Source organism: Monodon monoceros, unplaced genomic scaffold (assembly GCF_005190385.1).
Source record: "Monodon monoceros isolate NGI ecotype Baffin Bay Population unplaced genomic scaffold, NGI_Narwhal_1 Super_Scaffold_3, whole genome shotgun sequence".
Taxonomy (NCBI): Eukaryota; Metazoa; Chordata; class Mammalia; order Artiodactyla; family Monodontidae; genus Monodon; species Monodon monoceros.
In genome coordinates, this window is record NW_021703780.1 from 29,301,675 (window position 1) to 29,318,523 (window position 16,849).

The 16,849-nt window shown below is 42.4% G+C and overlaps 1 protein-coding gene across 2 annotated transcripts; it reads right to left on the minus strand.

The window, feature by feature from the left end:
- Positions 1-1,570: 1,570 nt before the first annotated feature.
- Positions 1,571-13,807, minus strand: TDRD6 (tudor domain containing 6). Of its 2 annotated transcripts, XM_029241606.1 has the most exons (4): positions 7,732-13,807; positions 5,978-6,102; positions 4,617-4,706; positions 1,571-1,600 (listed from the first exon to the last, which is right to left on the minus strand). In XM_029241606.1, exons 1-4 carry the CDS (start codon positions 13,805-13,807, stop codon positions 1,571-1,573), a joined length of 6,321 nt encoding a protein of 2,106 aa, XP_029097439.1. The 2 variants fall into 2 exon arrangements, with proteins under 2 accessions (XP_029097439.1, XP_029097440.1); XM_029241607.1 differs by lacking the exon at positions 4,617-4,706.
- Between the last annotated feature and the right edge of the window lie 3,042 nt (positions 13,808-16,849).

Here is a 16,849-nt window from a genome sequence, read left to right on the forward strand (position 1 = left end):
TAAAAAATACAACCTACCGGGCTTCCCTGGTGACGCAGTGGTTGAGAGTCCGCCTGCCGATGCAGGGGACACGGGTTCGTGCCCCGGTCCGGGAAGATCCCACATGCCGCGGAGCGGCTGGGCCCGTGAGCCATGGCCACTGAGCCTGCGCGTCCGGAGCCTGTGCTCCGCAATGGGAGAGGCCACAACAGTGAGAGACCCACGTACCGCAAAATAAAAAAAATAAAAAATAAAAATACAACCTACCATAGTGCATACTGAGTATCTTTTGGGGGAAAGAAGGAAATATTTATCAAATGCCTACTCCTTTTCTGGCACTTTACATAAATTATTTCTAATCTTAAAACCACTGCAAGAAAGGTTTTATTAACCCCATTTTACAGATGAGGAAGGTCAAGACTCAACAATGTTATAATAACCTACCCAGGTCACATATCTAGTAATCAGCATATAGCTAAGATCTGTTTCCTAAAGCTAGGACCTATACTTTGCATACTACCACTTATGCAAAACCATGTTTCAAAAGCATGGGCTTTGAAGTTAGATGGGTCTAGGTATGATCAAGCCTCCAAGATTTGCTAGCTCTTTGACATTAGGCAAATTATTTATCTTCTCTAAAAAGCTTCAATTGTCTCACCTATAAAATGTGGATAACATTAATATGCACCTCAGAATCAAGGATTAAATGAGAAAATGCATTTAAAGTACCAACTGAGTGATTAACACATAAAAGCTAACATTTTTATTTATATTTTTATAAATATTATAAATATTATATTATTTATAATATATTATTTTATTATATATTTATATATAATATATTAATATATATTTTAAATATATATTTTATAATATATAATATATATTTATATATAATATATTTTATTTATAATATATTTATTATTATAATAATATATTAATATATTATTTATAATATAAAATATTATATTGTTTTTATTTATTATTTATAATATTACTATGTTTCCCCCAATTGTAGAATGGTGGTTCGTTCCATGACTACAGATATTCCAGAACCACAGATATTTCCTTTTTAATGAAATGACACCACTATACTTTTAAGGACAAACGTTATTCAAATCTTGTGTCATATTAGTATACTTCTAAATTCAAACAGAATATTAGTCAAAACTAGACAGAAAGGCAAAGCTTCAGAAAGAAAACAAAAATTTTGAAGGACTTACTGCTAACAAAGCCATCCTCTCAAGTAGCATCATATAATATGCTTGTCATAAACCTATAATTTTCTATTTTAAACACTATATTCAGAAGAAACCCAAATAGGTTTTTTTTGCAGTGTGAGCTATTAGAAAGATAACACATTTAAAGGGAGAGGAAAGACCCCAGCTCCGTATATGCAGAAATAGCACTCTAAAAACACCACACAGGCAGCCTGAGATCTGTTTTGTTTTTGACACATATCAAGCTTTTTGGAAACAACAACTTCTTCTGATTACGTGCCCTCAATTTTCTGAAATATTCTGTTGGTCTGGGCGAGGTAGCACTTGTTTAAGAGCAGCTTCTGACTGACTGGCCGCGTTTATGGACGCAGTTAAATCTCTATCATCTCCAGACCTCTTTTCTGAAACAAGAAGAGAAAAACCTCAAGTTGAGAAAGAAACATAAAAATAAGAAATTGTGTGTGTGTGTGTGGTGGGGGGCCATGCTGCAGCAGGCAGGACCTTAGTTCCCCTGAGCAGGATCGAACCTGTGCCCCCTGCAGTGGAAGCGCCGCGTCCCAACCCCTGGACCGCCGGGGAAGTCCCAAGAAAATTCTTTACATGGGTGCTACCATGACAAAATTAATGTCCTCTAAAAATGGGGAGGGGGAAGAGATGAGCATTCTAATTACTACAGGGAATTATTCCGACTGACGTCATTTTAAAAAATATTTTGGTTCTCACATTGTACCTATTATCATATAAAACTTCTCGAAAAAGGTTATGAAATTGGTATATTTTATATTTTTCTAGGATGATATTTGGCAAGGCTGATAACCAATTAGTTCTTTGTTCTCTTTCATTAGTGCGTATTTTTCACATAATACTAAAGTCACCAAAAGCTGATTTCATTCTCCATGTGCCTCAGTGTGCTACTTACAAACAAGATCATGCAATAACCAGGAACATCCGAAAAACAGAATCATCACATACACTAAAAATCTCAAAAGAAATTCCAAGAGATTATTTAACAAAGATCATTTGAACATCTGAGCTAACACTGAAAAAATCCTTTAAAATATGAATTTATCATACACCTTCAAGATTAATTCAATCAACAAATTCCCTGTATTTCAAGAAATCTTCTTCTTGTTTACTTATCACTATTTTTAGCTGAAGTGGTTTTTATTTTCCTACTGCTAACATCCATGGAAATGGATGAACCATTTTTACTTGAGGGATTCAGGGTAATCGTACCTTAAAGACTTGGCAATTCTGGTTGGTAAAAGTATTTTGTTTTAAAAACACAAGTTACCTTTGACCACAGTATCATCCAATGACAGGCAGTAAAGATCTTTTCCCACTGTCCGGAATACAGCCTAACAAAAGAAACCTTTGGATTACTACCACTTCTTTATTATAAATACAAAATAATTAAAATCAGAAAGGGGACCATAGATACACCAGAAAAATGGTGAACAACAAAAAGTAATCCTATTAAGACTATGCCAATTTGATTTTATAATGAAGAATAATGGCAAGTATATTTTCTATTCTTCAAATACCCATTTATCTGGAATATCTCCACTGTAGCATTCCATGCAGGGACTAAAGTGTCCTTTTCCAATTTTCAGCTTTCAAGAGGTGAAGAAGGTCAATGATTTTTTTATAGTGAACAAATTCACTATATGTCCAACAAGAGGAGAAATGGTTTAATGAATCATTGTCTAGTAATGTCATGTAATATTATGCAGCTATGGCCTTCTGGTTGCAGCCAAGATGGAGTAAGCTGACTTACACTGATTACCATGGAAAATTCTGGAAAGAATACAAAAAGCAACTACCTGAGGCTTCTGAAAAGTAAATGGCATCAGAAATATAGAAGGACTGTAGTAAAAACTTGAATAACGACCCAAAACAGGGGTGAGTTTCATGCCAAATCACAGCTGCCAGGCTGGGGTGGGCAGCAAAACTGAGCGAAATCCCCTCTTTCTAGCCAGTGGAGTGGGGAAAGAGGCCCCGAATACTAAAGGGTGGGGCGTGGGGGGGAAACCCCTTCACTGTTTTACTTTTTCTGCACAGCAGTCACAGTGCAGGCACCTACAAATCTGAGAGAAGACGCTGGCCAGTGGATTGAGGAAAACAGCCCTTTGTTATCTGAAGGGTCGAGAGGCAGGGGGTGGGGTGTGGGGGTTTTCTCTCTCTTTTCTCTATCTGCTTCACACCAGAGGCAGGCCTGTCAAACAGAGCTGCCTGGTCAGCACATGGGGAAACACTGGGAGAAGCATGCTTTCTGGCCAGAGGACCAGGAAACGGGGCCCCTGGGGGCTGAATAAGAGAGGACCCTTGGAGCCTCAAAGTATGGAGGAAATCTCAGAGAGGAAAGGAATTGGAAAATTTGAACCCCTAATATTATATGTGAACCTAAGGTCATCCCGAACGATGCAAATGCAGAACAGAATCAAGAAAAGAAAAGCATAGCTAAGTCTTTAACACCTGAGTGACTGTATAAACCTCTGTCCAAGTTCTAGACTAACCCCTCTGTGGCTTATGCCCTGGGCAGACCCAAACATTACAGCAAAGACGTTGAAGACTAAACTGACACTGGAACCACCAAACACAGAGAGAGAGAGAGAGAGAGAGAACTTGTGGTATGAAACTAATCAGGTTGACCACCTGCTAAAACAAAAGCTTTAACACTTTCCAGAAGATTTAACAGCCTCCAAAGTCTTACAACATCATATTCAAAACATTCAGAATATAATCCAAAATTACTCAACATACAACGAACGAGGAAAGGCTAATCATTTCTTAAGACAATCAGTAGATGAAAACCCTGCCATGACGAGATACTGGAACTACCAGATACAGATTTTGTAGCAAGAAGTTCAACAAACTGCAAACAGGATAAACTCAAATGTCTAGACATATCATAACAGCATGGGAGATTGCCTACCATATAATCTTAAATGAAGAACACAGAATATAAAACTGAATGTACAATGAAATAACCATGTTCAAAATACGTAGATGATATATTTATATTCCATATAAACAGAAAGATTATTTAAGAAAACCAAACTGATCAGTCCGTTTGCCTTTGGAAGGATGTATTACAGGTGATTGATACTTCCTCTTTTTAACTTTGTCATATTCCCAGATTTTCTGCATCAAACGTATTTCATAAAGGTCACAAATGCCAAACAACTTTCCTTTTTTTAAATCCCAAAATGAAAATCAGTGAGTAAAACATTAATAAGAGATACTGGGCATAAAATCTAGAAACACTGCATTATTGCTATTTTCCACTGTTATTATTACAATAGTAGTATTTTTTCCTCTATTATTCCTAAACACAAGGGCTTTGGAAATAGTTCCAGTCACCTTTCAAAATGAAAGAGAACACTCTCATTAATTACTATTTACATAAACCCATACCTCACATGGACTCTTATCCAATTTGTCTATACCATTCCAGACATTCTCAGGGTTCACTACCTCTTCCATGCCATTTGAAAGGTTCAAAACCTACAGGAGAAAAAAAATAGTAAAAACTGGTCATTCCAAAAGCTGTGACTGATGTATGTACCACAGCAACCGTTTTTAAAAGGAAATACTTGGAAAGGTAATTAAATGATTTTATTAAAAATCAATATTACATTTCAACTCAGTGGTACTTCAGTGCAAAAAACGTACATTGAGTATCTGTGCCTAGAGATCAAAGGCATAAAATTTAGATCTCAAGAAGTTCAAAATTTGGTGGAGGAACAGACCACTAAGCAGACAGTTACAATACAGTGTAGGAAGTACAGACTCCTGCAGTAGGAGGTATAGGAATACAACACAGGTATAAAGCTTTTGTTGGCAGGGGACAGAGAGGAGTGAAGAGATGGAGAGATTTAGAAAATAATGCTAGTGAATGCTTCCTGGAAGAGGCAATGGCTAATCTTTTAAAGATAAGTGGAAATTATCCAGTTTGGGAAGGGGACAGAATACAGGCAAATAGGACTGCATTATTAACTATATCAAAGAAGCCAAACACAAGAGTATATATAAGAGAAATCAAGCAGTATGGTGTTCATCTAATATAAGATACAAAACCCAAAGGAGTAAGACCTAAGGCTGGAGAGGTACATGGATGCTCAACCCCAGAGAACCTCCTGTGGCATGTTAATGACTTTTCTAGACTTGAGGGTCTCAAATTTTCATGGTGCAAGAGTATACGTTACTGGTCCTTCCCCCTGGAAATTCTCAATCAGCCAGCCAGGGCAAGGTCCAGGAATCTATCAATACATTTAAGAAATGTGCCAGGTGATTCTGATTAAGGTGGTTTTCAGACCACAGGAAAAACACAATCTACTGGAGGTTTCCAAGAGGTTTTCCACAAGAGAATGATGGAGTCAGATTTGCATTTGACAAACTTCACACTAGCAGTGTGGAGAATCAACTGAATAAAGACTAGAAGTAAACCAATAGAAGGTTATTAGAGGCATCTAGCTGTGAAATGAGAGACTTAATCATGACAGTGGCATCAGGTATAAAAAGTTTTAACTAAGAGATAAGAAGTGGAAAGTGCAGAACTCAGTGACTGACAGGATTTCGGGAGTAAGGGAGATGAAAGAGCCTTGGATGCTTATATAGGAACTTTTTAAATGATTTTTGCACTGCATCAAATTATCACGGGGAATGAGCAGGTAAATAATCTATTCAATTGGATTTTCTAGTCTGATAAAGTCTGGTAAAATTTCCTTAACAATCTGCAAGTACATTTTGAGACAAATTACTTCAGTTTTACATACCCTTGTGCCTTCTTCAGCTAATTCCAAAATCTCACATTTAGACCACGTGTTTCTTAGACTTGACCACACAACACATTTGGATCCCACAGGAAATCCTTTCAGAGTGTAGGTGTTCTCTGGTTGAGCTGCCAAATTGAACAGAGCAAGACTCAATGCATACCTCTTAATTCCTTAAAGATATGCAAGCAAAGCATTTCCCCAACATGCATTTACTATTCTCGCATCATCAATATCACATATGGTACGACATGTTCTAAGTCTCCCTCCCTCGATTTTATTTTTAAATTCTTCCAGTGGCCCTTCCCTGTATAATTCCTTACCGCTCTCCTCAAAAAAACACGACCATGATGTGCTTTTTTTTTAAGGATGTGAATCTGATTTCTAACGTTGTAATGTGGTCTGTGGTTACAACAGCCATTTCTACGGCAAAGCAGCATGGTACATACAAGTGAGCAGACACTTTTATCACAAAGCTGTTACTTATTATTAAAATGTGACAATGAGGACTAAAACTCCAGGGTGGTATTTAAGTAAATTACCATACATCCACAGGATGGCATACTACAAAACTAAAGTATTTTTGAAAGCATATTTAAGGGATTAAAATGCAGGATTCAACACTGTATGACAGTATGACCTCTAGTTAGTTTTTTAAACTGTATGTGAGTAGACACACACAGAAAGGGTGAGAAACGTCAGGAAGGAAGTATATACACCATCATAGCATTCACAGTGGCCATTTCTTGGTGCTGGGATTATGATGATTTTCATTCTCCTTAGTCTATTGTTTTCTCTATTTTGTACAATGGCTCAAATCTAATAATATAAAAATTGACACTTAAAAAGTCTAACATTGATTATTTTTAAAATAAACCTAAAAGATAGCTATTTTGTGTAACTTTCAAATCTCGTTAAGTAGACAAGAAAATAGCAGCAAAAATAATTTATAAAAAAGTTAATGACAATAAATGTTCTCCAATATTTACTCATGGCTGTAAACTTGCTTGATTAATACAGGCTCCCTAACTCCGTTTTTTTAAGGGCTTCTAAACGAATGGCAAGGTATATGATGAAGCAAAACAGTTAATTCTTAAAACTGTGCTGGGGCTTCCCTGGTGCTGCAGTGGTTGAGAGTCCACCTGCCGATGCAGGGCACACGAGTTCGTGCCCCGGTCTGGGAAGATCCCACATGCCGCAGAGCGGCTGGGCCCGTGAGCCATGGCCGCTGAGCCTGTGCGTCCGGAGCCTGTGCTCCGCAACGGGATTGGCCACAACAGTGAGAGGCCCGCGTACCGCAAAAAAAAAACTGTGCTGAAATTATCCCTACTGTAAATTCATGCCTACATTATTATGCTTGGCAAAGGAACACTATATTTTTCAAAACTTACCAAAAAACATAACCTCTTGATTTTAGAGATGATTTGTTTATATTTTAAATGTGATTACTTTTTGGAGACACAGACTTGAAGCATTCTATTTTTAAAAGCAAAATTAATAATTCAGCATTTCACCCAGCATATAAAGAATTATTTTACGTTGATTTTACTACTTAATTACCCACGTTTAAAATACCCTTCGTAAAATCCAAATCTGATTCTCTTCTCAGGTTTTAATCTTCCCTCCCCCAAATTAATATTTTAAAAATTCAAATAAGAATTCTTCCCTTTTCTTTAAAACAAATAAGTACTCTTCACTTAGTTAAGTAAAAGCGAATGGGAAAAAACAACAACAACAACAAAAAAAAACGCACATACCCGAGACATGATCTGGTAAAGCGTGATTGTGTTTCCTTCCGGGTTCTTCTTCAGAAAACACAGAGTTCAACGATGACACGGCATCTCTAAACAGAGATGTATGCTCTGTAAATTCTTCTTTATAGATATTCATTTCAATCTGCATCTTGGCATAGCAGGTCTTTCCGTGCTGGCACAGCCTATGCTCCTCATCAAAGCATTCCACACAACTGGACCTTCTTGCGTCCTCAGCACACAGGGATTCTTGGGCTTTCTGACTAACTCTTAAAGACAAAGGGTTTATTTTGTCCTCTAGACACAGCTGGGCTGTAGGTAATTCTAGTTCAGGCTCTTTCTCGGCTTCACAGTTGAGGGGCAGTAGCCCTGCCAATGGTGGCAGGTTGGCCGCTGGGTCACAGCCTTGGGGAAGAGGCACAGACAGAGGCACCAGGCCCAGCTCTTCTTTCCCCTCCTCTGCAACTAAGGAATGCTGCAATTCAATGAATTCCAGCTCCAGGAATTCTTTGGACTCATCATCAGGAGAAAGCTCCACCTCAAGGGAATTCAGTTCCAGTGCCTCCTCTGTTTCGGTGGCATGTGGTAACAATGTGCTAAATCCTGTAATTAGGTACTTATCATCAAACTTCGCTTTGTCACCCAGATGGCACTCGACTTTACCTTCCAGCATCTCAGTGCCACTTTCATCTTTGCCTGGGTTTTCAAAAGTTTCAAAAATGTTATCAGTTTCGGGGACAAAGAATTTACCTGGTTTGGTTTCAATGATGTTTAAGTCTTTGTCAATTCTTTCCAAGAGCTTACCTGTCTGTGATTCGACACAGAGTGCTTTGTCTTGTCCAGCTTTGCTACTTGGTTTCTGAAGTCCAACTTCGGGACTGGGGGACCCAAGAGCTCCCTTTATGTCTACGCCATTTTTTTCATAGGGCAGGTCACTGTCACTCACACCAATCTTAGAATATTTCTTCATTTTCTCACTAATACTTTCGCCTTTGCTTTTCAAGTCAACGATGGCTAAAAGGATATCACAAACATCCCTTTTGATTTCTAATATTTTTACCTCCAACATACCTTCTGTTACTATTTCATAAAAGTAGTCATTTCCCTCTTGAGGGCATGCACCTTCTGAAATATTAAATCCTGAGAGGCAACATGGAAAGGCTTGCATGGGAACTGCCAACAGTTCAGAAGGGATGTTCCAGAGGGCTTTGGGGTCCACACAGTCTTCAACGTTTCCAAAGTCCACAAGCCTGACGGACACAAGAGAATCTTCACAAATATTGGTGACAAGTGCCCTGTAATAATGCCCATCTTCTCTGTATCTCACTATGCAAGGATCTCCGATATGAGGGCAGGGGATGCAGCTTCTCCAAGCTGTCACCTGCTCTCCAGCAGTTTGTACTTCCACTTCTAAATACTGAAGTTTCTCGGTGTCCGCAAACTGACACCAAAAATATTCAGGTCCATCGATCACCGTGGCATAAGCTCGTATCATCTTCATCTTTGGATTATACCAGTTAAGAAATACAGAAGTGTCTACGTCTGTTTTGTTGACAGACTTTGAACAGGCACCTTTAACTATTTGGGTAGAAAGTCCTATTTGAGATTTTTCACTGAAAGCATATCTGCTCATCATATCTTCTGCTATGATCCCACGTTCATCAGCAAGAATAACTTCCCATTTGTCTCGAAATTGAACAAATTCGCATCTCAGTTGCGCCTCCTCTGTCCTTCGGGAAAAGTAATGCATCATTTCCTTGTGGTTTAAAATCTTAGGAGCCCCAAGTCCCCTTAAGGAACAGTGAATGCACAGTCTGGGTGATAGTGCATTAACAAGGTCAAGTTTGCCTACTGTGTTGGTGTGAACCACAGAAACATTGCCATAATCTATAAACTGCACAGAGAGAAGGTCATTGGGTTGATGTTCCTTGACCACAGCACGATACCATAAATTGTCTTCTGGGAAAACAGCACATATTATATCTCCTCTTTGCAAAGGTGGACCTGCATAATATTCAGACCTTGTTCTAACAGTGTTTAACCTCTCTGAAAGACGATCGATTTCAGCCTCATCTTCTGTTAGTTGAACATAAAAGTCTGAAAGGTCATTTATATGAGAAACATACACAGTTGTTTTAAAGCCAGGCGTTATAGTCTTCTGAGGGAACTCAGAAAATTTTAGAGGCGAACCTTTGTTACATGAATCTCCTATTTTTCTCTCTGGAAGAGTGGCTTCTAGTTTTGTGGCTTTCAAAGGGGGCTCAGCCGAACTTACTAATTTCTTTTCTACTGGTAATGGAGACACTTGATTATTTTTATTTGCCACAGAGTCCGGATACTGAGTGACTAAGTTTGTCTTCATTGAACTGCATAAAAATTTGATTTCCTTACATGCTGAGCTGATCTTAGGTTTGTATGATGCTCCTAAGATCACCAAACTGTCTGATTTGTTCTCTATTGATTTACTTAAATACTGTGTAGGTGACAACTTCACAGCTTCCTTTTTTGCTTCAAGAGTTTCAGGTGTAGAGAGGAGTGATTCACTTTCTTTTTTTCTTGTCCCGCCTTTAGAACCCAGGAGTCCTAACTTCTCATTAATATTAGCCTTAATTTGAATACTGTTGTCATATAGTTCTATAATCAGTCTTCCATCTGGATCTTTTGCTACAACCAAAGCCTTCAATGACTTATCTGAAATAGTCTCCTGAAACCGCGTTGTAACTTCTTCTGGTATATGATCAGGAATATCAGATAATGAACACTTAATGGCTTGCATGGGCAAAAGTAAGACGTCATATGCATCGCTAGGTATTGGAAGCAGATCATCATTTGTTACCACATAACTATTCCCAAAATCAACAAAAAAGACTTTATTTGGTTCTTTTTCTATGATTATCCCCCTATACCAGTTTCCGTCAGTATACCTGGCAAGGCACAATGTGCTGGGGACCAAGGGAGATGTTTTTAAATTCAGCAAAACTTTACTTAATTGTGTAATATGATATGACAACTGTTCTAAAATATTTGCATTTCTTCCCAGCTGGCAATAAAATGTCCAAGGGTCATCGACATGTGTTACATACACTGATTCTTCACTTCCAATTTTCATATCATGTGTAGAATAGTAGTAAGAATGGAGCTGAACAGAGGACTCCAGAGGCTTCTGAAGTTTTACTGGTCTTGCAAGTCTCTGTTCTACCAAAAAATGGCATGCACTCTGGAAAGGTGTTAGCAAATCCACGACATTAAACAGTTCTTCAACATGAATGGAAGCCAGAGCAAATATTGTGCATTTTAATTCTACATTGTCTTCCCATGCCTTACGCACAAATTCACTAAAAGCTTGGATTGCCTTTTCATCCCAAACAAAAGGATTGTGACCCGTTGGTTGGATTAAATTATAAAGGCTGCACCTAAACGCTTGAACCTTAACCTTGAGAAACTCTTCACTGATTGAATAAATATTCTTCACAGATACCGTTTCTTTGTCTCCATAATCTACAAATACGACGTTGACATGCTCTGAAGATTGTGCCCCAGTAATCAGAGCTCTGGACCATTTTCCAGTTGCTGTTCGTTTTGCCAAACAAGCAGGGGTGGTTCCCTGGTAGGGAGTAGCTGTATTCTTGCAATGGTCCTGAATACTACACATCAGCGCTTTAAATCCTTCTATGTTCCTGGTCAGCTGGCACCAGAAACAGCCAGGGTTTTCAACATGAGACACTTTGACTCCTACTGTACTTCCAACTTCTAGCTCCTCTTTACAAGAAGAGCCTGGCTTAATGTCCAAGAAATTCTGTACAAGAGGAGAATAAACAGACCCTCTTTTCTCTTTGTCCTGTACAACTAGTCCAGTTGAAACGTTTGTCACAACGGTTGTGTCATTCACAGTTTCTGGAACAGCTGTAGTTTCACCCTCTCTCTTGACTTTGTGTTCTGCTTCCTTCTTGGCAGAAGATATTTTGTTATTGTCTGCAGTAAAATGGTTTAAAACATACCGTGGAGAGTGGGCACTTTTGCAAATATTTTCCTTTGTTTCAAATTCCTGATACTTGGCAAATCCAGCCTGAGCAATTACCTTACTAATGTTTTCTTCCCCTGTTCTTGATTCATCAAGAATCTCAATAACATACTGACTATCCTGCTTATCAAGGACATGGATAACTAATTCTTTGTGCAGCACAGTCTTTTTAAAAAAGGAAATTGCCTCCTGGCTCCAATTTTTCCCCGAAGGCCAAATATCCGCCAGGGTGCACCTCAGGGCCAGCATTGGTAGCCGCCTAAACTGAGGGAGCAGCATTCTCACATCATACCGGTCCATATTTTCTGAATTGCCCCGGTCAACGAAGAATACATCCACACTCTTGTCGTCTAATCGGGTGACCATAGCCCGATAATAGCCACTTTCTTTCCATTTCACACAGCAAAGGTCATCGGCTTCAGGTTTCAAAATAACACCATCCAGCTTACTGGCAGAGGCATAGAAACTGCACATTCTCCTCATTAATTTGCTGAAGGTGCCATTGTGTTTCCTCAACCTAATCCAAAACTCAGAAGGATTTTTCACAAACTCCACCTGGGCGTCATAGAAGACGTTCGTCTTTAACCTGATGGACCTCAAGGCTGGGAGTGAAATCTCTTCATCCACTTCTTCAGCAGGAGACTGAGACTGAAAAGCTGTTTCCGGTTCCTCCTCCCCGCCCCCCTCCTCCTCCTCCTCTATTCCCTGGCTCTGAAGCAATCGGTCAGCCAAGCAACAGGACTGTACTCCGAACACACAGTTAAGATTAATCCCATCTTCTCCATACAGGGTGACGTAATACACATGCTCAAAGGAAGAGTAAAATTCAATCTTTGCGTTCACTGCCTGGCCCAGAAACAGTGCCTTCAGGTCACCGACCTGTGACCGAGACCAGCCTCTGCCACCATCCCAGAGTCCGTACAAAGCGCAAGGGTATGTCACCACGGGTATTCGAAAATATTCGGGCAGCAAGTAGCGAAGGCTATTACAACTCACTAACTCCTTCCTTCCATAGTCCACATGAAGTACCTGGGCACAGCGCTGGGGCCGGAAAGTCTCAAGCAAGAGCGCTCTGTACCAATGTCCATCCAACCCGCAGGATGCGCACGGAGAGCCCGGCTTGTCCGGGCTCTCCTCCCTCTCCTCCCAGGTGGCACTGGTATAGTTCTCGTCCCCTGTCCCGGGGGAACCCCTATATATCTGGGCCATGCTCTCGGAGAGGCGGTGGACCTCCTGCGAGAAGCTGCGGAGCCTGCAGTGAATGCGGTGGGGATGGCACACCTGGGTGACCACCATGGGCTCCGTCACGCCCAGCTGCAGCTGGGGGTAGAAGTAATCCAGGCCAGCCTGCTCCTGCTTGGGCGGGATTCGCGGGACGACCGGGGCCCCGGGGCCCAGGACAGCCGCGGTGGCCGAGAGGTAGCGCTTGAGCAGGGAGCGGAAAAGGCCGTCGGGCACCTGCCGGGCCAGCCCGAGCTCCTGCATCTGCTGGCACAGCTCGGGCACCTCCAGGAGGACCAGACGGTGGAGCAGCAGCACGTCCAGGACCCGTCCGTGCATCTCCTTGCCCTGCAGGTTGCTAAGGAAGTCCACGGCGCTGGCAGACCAGTGCTGGGGCTCGGCCCCGCCCACGCCGCCGCTGCCGCCCGCAGGCACCAGGCCAGCCAGCACGCAGCCCAGCACCTCCGACGGCAGGTGGAAGAACTCGCCGCGCCCAGGCGCCAGCGAGCCCGCGCCGACCGTGATGGTGCGACCCTCGTCCAGCAGGAAGACGCGGCTCTCCTGCGGCTGCCGGCTGACTACGCGGCCGCGGTGCCACAGCAGACCTGCCTGCACCAGGCACAGCTCGCCCGGCGAGGCCGAGGGGCCGCCCAGCGCCCATGGGCCGTGCGCGGCCGCCGCCGCTTCCTGGATCTCCCGGCTCAGCCTCACGTACTCGTCCCGCCGCTCGCCCACCAGCCCCCAGAGCTGCACGGGGATCACCGCGGGCTGCACGTCCACGAAGGACACCCGCAGCACCAGCGAGGCCCCCGGCGTCGGCAGCCCCGGCGTCGAGCACATCTCTGCCGCGCCGCCCGGCCCGCGAAGCCCCCGCACCGCTGGAAGGAGAGCCCCGCAGACTCGGGCTCGCAGGACACACGGACTGGGAAGGACACCAAGCCGGGCGACCCCGCCGCAACGCCGCCTCCGGGCCTCCCGGACTCGCGCTGACTGGTAAAATCCTGCGGCCCGACCAACCGCCCACGGTTGCGCCGCCGCGCAGGCATTTGTAGCGCGAGGTGGCCCGGCTTCTGGCCGCGGGCGGCGGGCGGGCCTGCTTACCTGTGCTGGGGGGGCGCAGAAGGGGCCTCGAGGGCCGAGACGGGGCGGGATCCGGACGCCACCTGCCTCTTCTCAGAGCGCCTTCGACTCTGGAGCACGCAGGGAGTCGGCCGGGCCTGGGGCGGCGGCGAGGCCCAGACCACGCAGGGACCTCCTTTTCGGCCGTCCGGCTGAGACCGACGAAGCCCGGCGAGCCCGGCGCGTTGCTAGCCATTGAAGAACCGGGGAGGAGAAACGGAGGCGCCCACCGCGCGTTCTGGGTGTTGGGCCGGAATTCTCGGAGGCCCGGGGCTCTCCCGCTGCGGGCCGCGCGGTGGCGCTTGCGCCCCCGGGGCAGGGCGTTGGCTGTGTGCTCTCAGCGTTGTGGCCTCGAGCAGGTCGCTGACCGTCTCTTCTAGGAAGCTGTTTGATCGCCTGGATGGATACAGTTGTGATAAGGGTTAAATTAAAGTATGAGAGTATATGAAGACTGTTAAATGTTTCTTTCCCTACGATTACCCGGTGTGAGTTTCTTTGCTGTATCGTTTGCCCACTTTGCAGGCGTTTAGTCTTCATTTACGCACGGAGCTAGCACAGAACTGGGCTCAGAGAAGGAGGTCAAGAGTTTTGGAAGAAACATGACTTCCAACGCTTGCTGCATCTGCTATGGCGGAGGGCCTCTTGGCTGGACTGTCGTTCTTTTTCCCACCTAAATCTTACCAAGGTAACCCTTAGGAGACTCTGTTTGTCAACGGGAAGGGGAATGGAAAAGTGCAGGCAAACTAGGCGTAACTCCCAGAATTACTACATTTGTGCTGAAATGTTTGTTCATTGGCGAAGTTAGGCACAGTCCTAGGAGTTTCTCATACTTTTCCACTTCACTTTTTCACATTTTGAAATGTCATCAAATTTAATAATAGATGAAATCAAGACAGTGCTTAATATAACCCTGGCCTGACAGTGTAAATCTCAGTGTCTTCAGTCTATCCAGATTAGAGGTTGCCAGGTGCTTCCAAAGCCTCCTGTGCTTGCTATGCAGTTTCACATTGTGTGGCAGTTGTCTTTGATCACTCTGTCATCCCACCAGCTTGAAAGCGCCTTGTGGCAAGAACTGTTTGTTGCATTCCTGGAATCGAGCAGGGGGCTGAGGCCATAAATACTCGCTGAATGAATATATGAAAGAATGATTTTGATTTCTCTAAAATGTTAGACTTTTACCTGATAAACTCATCCTAGAAAACTCAGTTCAATTTTCCAAATTTTCTCTAATGTTTTACAATAATAATGGAAGAAAAATAAACATTTGGTTTAAACACATCTAGCAAGTTCTAGCTCAGATGCCTCTTCCTCATGACTTTACTATTCCCAGGCAGAATTGATTATTCCCCCCTTTTACATGCCTTTATTATATTATCTATCACATCTTGCAATTGTTTCGTTTTGCTCTGTTCTACCAGAGTGTGAACTTCTTGAAAGCAGGAACTCTTCTCATTTATTTTTGTATTCTCAGTGCCCCACACAGTGCTGGACTTTTGATTAGCACACAATAATGTTTAACAACAACAAAAAAGTAGATAATCTGGCACTATATCCTTGATGATGGAAGAAAGGTGTTCATTATAAAATGGTCTGTCATTTGGGATCGTTTGATCCAACATGGAATCGTGATTTCAACTAATCTTCTATTTCAGTTCAAGCTGTATAACCCAGCTCTTACAGAGACCACAGCGTTGTAGACCACAATCTAAGCAAATGACTTCTGTTTCCTGTTTAACTTGCTCCCCACCCTTTTTCTGTAACTCAGAGCCTCTAATCCTCAATGTCAAGGTGTATCATGTAGCTGATGGGCTGATCGGAGCCATTCCTCACATCCTCCCAGATATTTCCAGTGTCCTGCCTCTGCTGCAACTGGGATAGGTAGCTTTACTTTGCTCTGTCTTGCTCTGCTGCTGGACAGGGATCTTTAAAAAATCGGACCCTGGCACTGTGAAGATTAAACTCCTGCTCTATATTTCCCATACGTTATTAAACAAAATATCTTGAGTTCCATAAAAAATAAAAAAACTTCCATCTTCTTTTTTTTTTTAATTAGGGAATTCCCTGGCGGTCCAGTGGTTAGGGCTCCACACTCTCACTGCCGAGGGCCCAGGTTTGATCCCTGGCTGGGGAACTAACATCCCACAAGCCATGTGGTGCGGCGAAAAAAATTTTTTTTAATTAAAAAGAAATTCCTTAATAAGACACCAGGAGTCTGAAGAAGTGGTATCAACTGTTATATATGACTTTTATTTACCACCTCAGTGAAGCTTAATAAATTAATGATGATTTCCTAACATGAAAGCACAAAACTTCCCTCCTCTTAGGCTTTGAGGGCCTTGGCCTCAGAAAAAGTGAGAGGGAGTAATCCGATCCTTTTACAAATATTTAAGGGTTAAAAGAGAAAAGGATAAGGTGAGGGATAGAATGTTTCTGAGAGATATTTGGACACTATATTGTGAGTTATTTCAGCATTTTTTTATGGAAAAAAATGCAGAGAAGTTGGGCAAAACATATGAATCATTTATTCTGTGCTATCATGTCTGTATATGGAGAACTCTAAGCAGAAACACGTACACTTTAGACTCTGTAGTTTCTCACCACTAATTAGCCCGGCTTAAAGATGCTTACTTAGAAAACTACTGTTCAATAAATACTTTTTTAAAATTATTTAAGTGAGAAATACCCCGTTAAGAGAATGAAAGGACAAGCTAAAAGGAAAGACAGGGAAAAAATACTTGCAAACCACATGTTTGACAAAGGACT